This window comes from Hypomesus transpacificus, chromosome 8, assembly GCF_021917145.1.
Source record: "Hypomesus transpacificus isolate Combined female chromosome 8, fHypTra1, whole genome shotgun sequence".
NCBI classification, from domain to species: Eukaryota; Metazoa; Chordata; class Actinopteri; order Osmeriformes; family Osmeridae; genus Hypomesus; species Hypomesus transpacificus.
This window is the reverse complement of record NC_061067.1, coordinates 336627-345966: the sequence shown is the minus strand read 5'-3', so window position 1 is coordinate 345966 and position 9340 is coordinate 336627. Positions and strand designations below refer to the sequence as shown.

General features: G+C 40.7%; 1 protein-coding gene and 1 long non-coding RNA gene across 2 annotated transcripts; one reads left to right on the top strand and one right to left on the bottom strand.

The window, feature by feature from the left end:
• Positions 1-3312: 3312 nt before the first annotated feature.
• On the bottom strand, positions 3313-6607 carry LOC124470281 (cAMP-responsive element modulator-like). The gene is made up of 3 exons (XM_047024089.1): positions 6497-6607; positions 5309-5465; positions 3313-4572 (listed from the first exon to the last, which is right to left on the bottom strand). Exons 1-3 carry the CDS (start codon positions 6528-6530, stop codon positions 4431-4433), a joined length of 333 nt encoding a protein of 110 aa, XP_046880045.1. The 5' UTR covers positions 6531-6607; the 3' UTR covers positions 3313-4430.
• LOC124470282 lies at positions 4566-6493 on the top strand. The gene is made up of 2 exons (XR_006956396.1): positions 4566-5498; positions 5992-6493. It is a non-coding gene; the product is annotated as an uncharacterized LOC124470282 (long non-coding RNA).
• Positions 6608-9340: the final 2733 nt, after the last annotated feature.

Sequence of the window (9340 nt, the reverse complement as noted above, 5' to 3'; positions counted from 1 at the left end):
AAAAAAGGTTCCGGGTCAAATGGGAGGCAAAAAAAACCAAGGCAACACTTTACGCACCAACTCTTATCTCCTCTCCAGATAATTTGCATTTTTAAACGATTTTAATCATAGTGGGTCTTCTTTGCCATTTTTGTTTGTCAGGTAGACTGGTAAGCTAGGCTATATGGACAGGGAAATATACTCTCAGAGACTTGAAATTGCAAAATAAATGCTGTAATGTCACTTATATGAGTGACTTTACAGCTAACTTATAGGCCAATGTTTGTCCGTATACCCTGATGTGTTTTTGTATTATTGTGTGATTGCATCACCGTCCGTAGATTCCATACAGATGGGATGTCATTAATTTTGATAACATTTCCATTATGTCAATGTCATATTAACCACAGTGCAATGCAATGCACACGTAAGCCATACTGTACAATTTGTGTCTCTTATTCTTCAAAATATGTGCATAGGGGTAAACAGATAACTTCTGGAATGTATCTTTTAGATAATGGATTATTGGTGTGTTATTCCTGTAAAAGCGAATCATAATTTTAATCACTCCTGGCCCAGATGATCGATTTGAAATCAATTTCTACAGAATTCTGGGTTTTATCCATGGAGACATTGTGATAATTTTGTTTTGAGTACACTACAACACTGATTTGGTGTAGTGTTTTAGTGCTTCCTACTGGTGTAGACAACGCATTACAAACAATAAACTTTCTTTTAGTCTAAAAAGTTACAAAACGACCACTTGATCATAACAGATTTTTGAGATACCGTGTCAGAATATAGGAATACTGCCTTGCGGATGGATATGGTATTTTCACATAAATATCCCTCAATTACCGTAACACAATTTCGAGTTCCATTTTTCATAATCAGTTTGGTAGCAAAACATGGTTTAAGGGGGTGAGGCTGGATTTGGAATCTAAGACGGTTGGTTGCTCCTGTTACACACTTAACATTAATAGACCAAGTTGAATGGACAGTGGAAATGTAGTTAAATGTTTGTCCACTTGGTGGAGACATATTCTCTGATTAAAACGTGATCAGGGTTGAGGAACAGTCTATACTACTAGAAAAGTATAATTCAAGCAATTATTTTAAGGAGACTATTCACGGCTTCAAACTACTTCCCATTTGAGCACAATCTTGCACAAACAGTGCATAGAAAGTTCAGCAGAAGATCAAGGGTAAAAGAAGTGCATTCTTCAACAGTAGGCTATTTCATTGGTCAGAGACACTTCACGAAGTGTCCTTTCTACTACCCCATCTCAGCCATCAGCGCGGGAAACACTAAAGTACTACAGTGCAACAATAACATCTCATTTACTTGAGTACAGTCTTACAATAAAATGAAGATGACAGTAATGTGCAGTTGTAGGCTATCAAGTAAAAAGTAGCCATTACTACTACCTGTTGGACCTCACATCACATTAATACATTTATAAAAAAATACACTATAGACACGCCGCACATATGCAAGGAATACTTTTTGACACCGCCATTATCTCACATATGGTCATGGGTGATCAGGAATGTCTCTATTCTGTCATTTCAACATCGCTAATTCCTTCTGTCTCATCCATAACATGCGCTAATTTTTATTTTTGTAAACTTTTTCAGGAAACTTTCTTCAAAATGATTTTTTCAACCTTTCGAAACTTGTTTTTTGAAACTTAGAAAAAATATGAGTTTTCCTTCCTTCAGGACAGAATCCAGGAAGTAGAGTTCAGTGTTTCTCTGCTCACTGACAGGCTCTGAGATTCACCGTTCTGCTCTGATAGAAACCTGGACTTTGCTGATGTTGTACTTGTCCTGGGCTCTGAGGGCTTTAACTCAGGGACACACAGCTGGGATGTTGAGGTGGGAGACAGTACAAACTGGGACCTGGGTGTGTTAGCAGAGTCTGTCCAGAGGAAGGGACACATACAGGATGAACGCTGTGGAATCTGCTTCAACAGTGTTGTATACACATCAGAATCCTTATCAGATCCATTCACTGTTCTCACAGTGAGACAGAACCCCCAGAGGATCAGAGTGCAGCTGGACTGGGACAGAGGAAAGCTGTCATTCTCTGACCCTGATAGAAACACACACTTGCACACACTCACACACACCTTCACTGAGAGAGTCTTTCCATACATTTATAATGGGAGCACTCTCTCTTCTCTGAGGATCTTACCAGTGAAGGCTTCTGTAACAGTAGAACAGCACAGTCATTAGAGATGGTAGCACCTCTCTCTGTAACAGTAGAACAGCACAGTCATTAGAGATGGTTCCTCCTCTATCTGTTACAGTAGAACAGCACAGTCATTAGAGACGGTACCACCTCTCTCTGTAACAGTAGAACAGCACAGTCATTAGAGATGGTTCCTCCTCAATCTGGAACAGTACAACAGCATAGTCATTAGAGATGGTTCCTCCTCTCTCTGTAACAGTAGAACAGCATGTTTGGTGTTTACAACCTTCCTGTTATGAAGACCAATAGCCTCTAACATGAACATCCCCAGAACAAAGATCAACATGAGTGAATTTCAGGGAGCGTAACGTTCTTAATGTATTACACTATCTGAAGTCATTTAGCTCAAATATTACAAATATAATGACTGTACATATACACTGTACATTTACATTTGTGTACTTATATTTTCTAAATCAGAATCAGAATCAGGTTTATTGCCAAGTAAGTTCACACAAAGAAGTAAATCCCTTTGGTAGGTTGGTGCATAACAAACAACATAGTGAGTAAATTAAACTCACTCTGGTATTCTACTTGTGTACACCTGAACATGAATCTTGACTTTATTCAGCTGTAGTTTTTTATTTTTGTAATAAAATATTATGAACTGTAACATGATGTGATGCAGTGTTTTCAAACTTTGTTACTGTACTTAAGTAGACATTTCTGGTATCAGTACTTTACTTCACTATTTTTCTAACAACCTTTTACTTTTACTCCTAAAACGTTTTACACAAATACCGGTACTTTGTAATTCTTGCCAGCCTATTCAAAAGGACAGCACATCATGTTCTGTTGAGACAGCTTCAAGGTTGAAAATCTGTGATACACGAAGTCTGCCATGAATCATGAGGCCTTCAAAGTTTATTTCTTAGATCTCAACGGTTCTTAGTTGTTCTGAGGCTTCATGTCTGATTACAGTATTTGGCTAACTTGTCACACTGAATAGTATTCGGCAGCACTGACTACTGACTGTGTATTGTATTGTATACATAAAAGCAAAGCTAGATATGCTTTTAATACTATGCACATAGTTTATTACATTTTCCAATTGTGAAATAAATGGAATTCGAAGCAGGTTCATATGAATAGAAACAAGAGTATAATTTAATCTGAATCTAACAAAACAAACATATTAACCACTGAGTGAAGGAACTCTGTGTTCTTAGCATTTTCAAGTTGTGCTTAGTTTCATAGAAAAACAGTACATTCATTCACATTCAGACAACAACAAGGCTCATTGGAAGATAAAAAACAAAGAAAGGCACACAATGTAAATACAAAGTCAAAGCTACAGTACATAACAATGACTGACAACAACCTAATAAATATCCAATAAATAAAACTAAAATCTTTAAAAATATTAAATGACTCGTAAGAACGCCATTAGGCTTTGTGCTGGTACAGTAGGTGTCTCTGTTTAATGACAGTGAAGGTAAGGTAGGCTGAGGCCTCAGTATTATAAGTTATCACAGTTATCTAAACCAAACATTTGTGTCAGGACTTCAGCTTCTGATTGTAACGTAACCCCCCACAGGAGGTCATTTCCCTGATGGGTCATCTAACCCGAATCGTGCCGACAATTTAGTATTTTGGGGACAAATACTTGACATTTCAAAAAGCTTGAAGCTGTGTTTCAATCCATGAAAATCTAAACCGATTGCAGAGGAATGTTATTAACAGGCAGGTTTTCAAAGGCATTGATGTAAGCAATGTTCAGTAACGTGTGTGAAAAGATAACATCTGTTTTCCTGCTCTCCTAACCTGTCTTAGAGCCGTATACTTCGTGGAAGTACTGAAGATCATCCATCAGCTTTTTATTGGCTGCTTCAAGCATGGTGAGACGCGTCTCCAGGCAACGGACGTACTCCCTCTTCCTCCGACGACACTCTTTGGCAGCCTCTCTGATAAGAGCACATGCAACAAAGACACCCCATAATACTCACTAACCTGACCAGAAGGCATATGATTGTGGATCATATAAAAAAAAAACAGATATGGTGTACATTATTATAATATCATCCAGTAACACCTGGATACAATTTATATAGGCTACTGTGTAAAAAGACACAGTAAAAATGTGTTTGTGTGTGTATGAATCCTGGACAACAATGCTGGATATCAAGTGGTTGGTCTCAGACCATTATGTAAACCAAACATACTCCAAAGCCCACATTAGTCTATAATCACATTGTCCTCAGTGTGATTTGTGATACATGTCTTTTAGAGCCTTAAGTTCTTCAATAAGAGTCTTGTTTTGGTTTTCAAGGACTGCCACTCGGTTTTCGAGACATTTGACATATTCTTTCTTCTTCCGGCGACACTCGCGAGCAGCCTCCCTGGAAGTGAGGGAACAGACAGCCTCCGTGAACCAAACTGCTCTGAGTCTTCTTAGCACAGCAGAGACAAGAATATGCCCCTCTGACAACACAACACCCTGTGTGTTCACCTACAGAGGAGACTCGTGCACAGCTCAGGGGAATGCAATCGATCAAAACGACAAGGCAGCTGTCCGGCGAGACAACAAAGGCTTGTAGCTGGTTGTTTCCCGTACGACTGTACAGTAAGCGACATTCACTTCCCCACAGGCAGAGTGGACCTTGTGAGAGGCTAAGCGGCAGGTTAGCTCAAGAGAAATCGTTTAAAAAAAAGGATGAATCAAAGACAAGCGGTGCACTGGCGCATGCAGCAAAGTTCTCCGGATGTTTGTTTGTTTCAAAGGTGCCAGACATTTCAATCACAGGAAAGCAAACAAGCGCCAAAAGGAACTACAAGTTCGTACTCCCCAGAAAACCAAACCACACGGAGGAACAGGAAGTGTACGAGGCAGATTATGAGCTCACAGGAGTGAGGGACACAGCCAAGCAGACAGGACAGGGAGTCCCCAGAGAGACAAGCCCTCAGCAGGCACAAGGAGAGGTGACCAGGGAGCGGGTGTGGAGCTGGGAGGAGCGTCGGAGCAGGACAGGGATGGACAGAGAGAGAGAGAGAGAGACAGAGAGAGAGAGACAGAGAGACAGAGAGACTTAGAGAGAGAGAGACAGAGAGAGATGAGGGTGCTGTGGTGGCTCGTACCGGTTCTTCATGAGACGGACCTCCCTCTTGCGCGTGGCGTCCTCGACCAGCTGATGAGGGTTGCGTGTGGGGCCGGGGGAGCCCGCCATCACCACGCCCTGGGGCAGACTGGAGGTGGGAGTCTGGAGCTGGTAGGCCGACATGTCACCGGTGGCAGCTGGGAAACAGACACACACACGGGACAGAGGAGGTCAGTCAATACACAGGAGGTCAGCAATTAAGTGGGTGGTCTGTAGAAAGGCAGTTTGTTTTATATTGAACATACTAGCAAATGCGATTCAGCATTGATTCAGGCTATGATGTCACTGTGAACTTTCAGTATTTGTGTGTTTAGGGAGGGTAATACACATTATTTGGTGTTATGATACAGATTTTAATGTCTCACAACAATATGCTTTCATTGTATTTCCTTATTTCAATTGAGCAACCCTGTAATGTAACACAGATATGTATCAAAAGTTATATACAAGTCCAAAAGACAGTGAAGTCAGGCATTCAACAGCGATTCGAGGGAACCTGAGACGTTGCAATCCTTTCTACTTATTAGCTCTGGGTGCTTTCTTACTGGCACGGAAGCTGTGTGGCACCATCTAGATTCTAGAACGCTGATTCATTTGCTAACATCAACGGAACTGGTAATCGCAGTGTGGCCGTGACTGACGTCAATGTGCATTTCGCTACAGGGGGGCTGTTACAGGAACACCGGTGAAGTCATCCCCAGTGTGTCAGAGTGGGCTGAGCCGAGCGAGGAAGCGTTTCGCCGAGCGAAAGCGAGCGGGTTAGTATAGCGCTGAAACATTGATAATATCCTCAGTCATTTCTGACGGTTACGTTCAGAACGAGGAGAATAATCAGATCCTTGGTTCTACACATTTCTTACGACTAGCCAACATCATCTCTCGATCTTCTTGACAACATTATTATGGTGTTATTTTGAGTTTGCATGCGTGTTTTCTACAACACCATCAACAGTGCAGTGTGTATGAAAAGCCAAATATCCCTGGATATTTGGCTATATGTTCTCAGAATATCTTTATGGTGAAATTTGTTTCGGCCATTTACCAGAACCGAACTGTAAGATTTATAAACAGAGCTTCAGAAAGCAGTCATCTAAACAATATAAAGCCATGTACAGTAGTCCCTTTGTAACTTTATTAATGAAATAAATAAAAGTACAGTTGCACATACCAGACTCCGTGTCATCTCTCTCGGTAACAACCATACCCTCCAAGTGTTCCCAGATAAATCCTGTCTTCAAGTCACTGACTGAAATGTTTCCAAAAGCAGCTTGTGTTCTATTACAATTGAGGGCACTGACATCACTATGACATCATTGCCCCCCCTGACGTCAGTGTCATGGATAGTTGTGACCCCTCCCCCTTGCTCTCCTCTTAATCCTTGGTGTTTAGCTCTTGACTCTCTATTGATTATTTTCACTGGACTGGAACAGAATGCAAAAGTAGATATTTCCTAAGTATGTATTATTAAAGGCATAGCTATTACTGCATTGACAAAGCTTTAAGTATTAATATATATTTTCTTCTTTCTTCTTTTTTTACATTTTGGAGGATTACCAGGTGTCGCCCATTCAGTCGAGAGATTGTCAAAATATTTTCTGTATGACATATGTACCTCAAAAACAAGACATGCCTAATCCCTCAGAGATAAATTTGGAGGAAATTAAAGGAGGGTGAATACATGCTTTAGCAACTAGTCATGTACCCACTAGAGGTGATTCCACTTCAACAATATGACTTGTAGCTCCCTCTCCTGGTGGTCATTAAGCTCAAAGATGCAAACTGAACATAGCTCATTTGACACCAAAAATGGTGGTTGGAGAAGTTATACATTTAATATCTGATATCTTTAAGAAATACAAGACGACTGTCCTAAATGTCTTTACACTATAAATGCCTGCAACCGGACTGAACCAACCAGTAATGTTCAGTCATGTGTTTAGCCTACCTTGCACCATCACCTTGTTGCCCGGCATGTGGTAGTATTGTTGACTGTTATTCCCTGGCTGTGCAGAGTACTGAACAACAGCGGCAGACTGTCCGTTGTTGGTCATGGTCAGAGGCTGCAGACCCTGCACAGTCTGAGAAAGCTGAATAGCACCTCCAGGGGTGAAAGCAACTATACGTTAGGAAATAAAAGATGTACATATTTAGAAACCTTTAACATTGTAGTATGTAGAGTCATACTTTAATCAAAATCGTCAGGAACTTACTGAACTGGCCATGATTGGTCTGGTAGAGAGTTGTTGACATGGGCTCTGCCGGCATATTACAGGGGGCTTCTGGTTTCACTTGCTCTATCTGGGGGATGCCTGTTGCCTCTGGCTGCACATCATTGGCATTTCTTCTAAAGTGAAAACATTTTTGTTATTGTCAAACGAAGTGATTGTGTGCCTTCTCTGTCTATGTCTACTGTAGCAGCACAAACTTCACAGGATCCCTTCTTCTGATCAAAGAAATGCCCTTCAGTTCACCTGCACGTTCGTCTAGGCGGAACCTCTCTTCTCTTATGTGGGTTTAAAACATCTTGTTTGGACTCCCTGTCAACTGATTTTGCTCTAGTTGCCACCTGAGATAGTAAAGAACAGTTGTCAACTGATGAAACATGGAGACCAGAATACACTCTTAAAAACATGGTGCATGACAGTGGAGCTAAACAACAGTTGTATACAGTAAGAACACTTTTCAGTTAACTATTGGCTAAGCAGAAACTATAGAAACGTTGAACCAATTTGTGCCTACATTTACCTGCACTAGAGAGGACTGTGAAGCACTGTTGTGGTTCTGCCCCTCAAGACTTTCCATGCTGACTATTGTAAAGAGAAAGGCCCACATTAATAGCTATAATTAGCTACACATGTAGGCCTACCCTGATTTTAACGAATCAAAGACCGTTGTTCTGCTGCTAGTACACTAGTAACGATACGGCTGGACGTTACAGTAGTCTACATAAATGGGGATAATAATAATACCATTATGGTCCACCATGGTACTGTACTGCCCATTATTTACAGTACAGTTGACAATACTGGTAGGCTAGACTATTACACTTTTTTTGGCAAATCAAGACCACACTGGGACTGTACTTGGTCTCAATCCATCACTACTGAACTGTAGATGTGCCTCGCTGCTAGCTGACGAAATCCAACAGTGCTAGCTAATTCTATCAAGTAAGGTTATGTAGTATTTCGTCTGAAAATTGATTATCTGTGAGATGATAAAGCTACAGTTAGTAGCTCTACTGGCTACTATACAGTTCAGTTGCTAGCTACAGTACTGGTACTGTACTGTACACTACACACAGTAGTCCAAGATCACAGACCTGTTAGGATAATCTGAAGCGAAGAATACACGTAGGCCTACAGTACAGTAGAAAATACGTAATATAATGATGCTGCGATTTGAAACGGGAAAAGATTGAGAACCAAAATTCTGACAAAACAAAGTGTCATAAACCACCAACTAGATATCAGCTACTACAGTACTACGATTTAAGGATAAATTTACCGTAGTTTATCTGGTGGTTTGCCCAGCTATAACCGTAATTATTTAAAAAGCATTGACTTTAGCGCGTGGTCCATTGACGATTTTGATTGGTCCAGGGTTTACTTTCTTGAAAAGATGGATATTTCTAATACGGTTGTGATATTTTCCTTATTGCGTATTTTCTCAATGTAAAAATACTGATGTAATGTAGGGATACAAGACCAAGACAGAGGTGAACTTTAGAATGTTCACAAATGTAGGCCTACAAGTCATTTATTCGTCTCAATTAACATGTCAGTTAATATGTCCCTCACAGGCTACAGCAACACCGTCAAATACTGTGCACATCTAAATACCATCTTAAAAAGGATAATGAGAAACTCGTCAACTGTTTTGCCTGGATTAGGGCTACCCGATCCAGATTAGAGTGTCGAAACTCTGTCACATCACCACCTCACCTCCAATGGCTCTCCGTCTCCTACCAGATTCTTGTCAAAATCCCTCTGCTACCCTTTAAATGCGTCGTTAA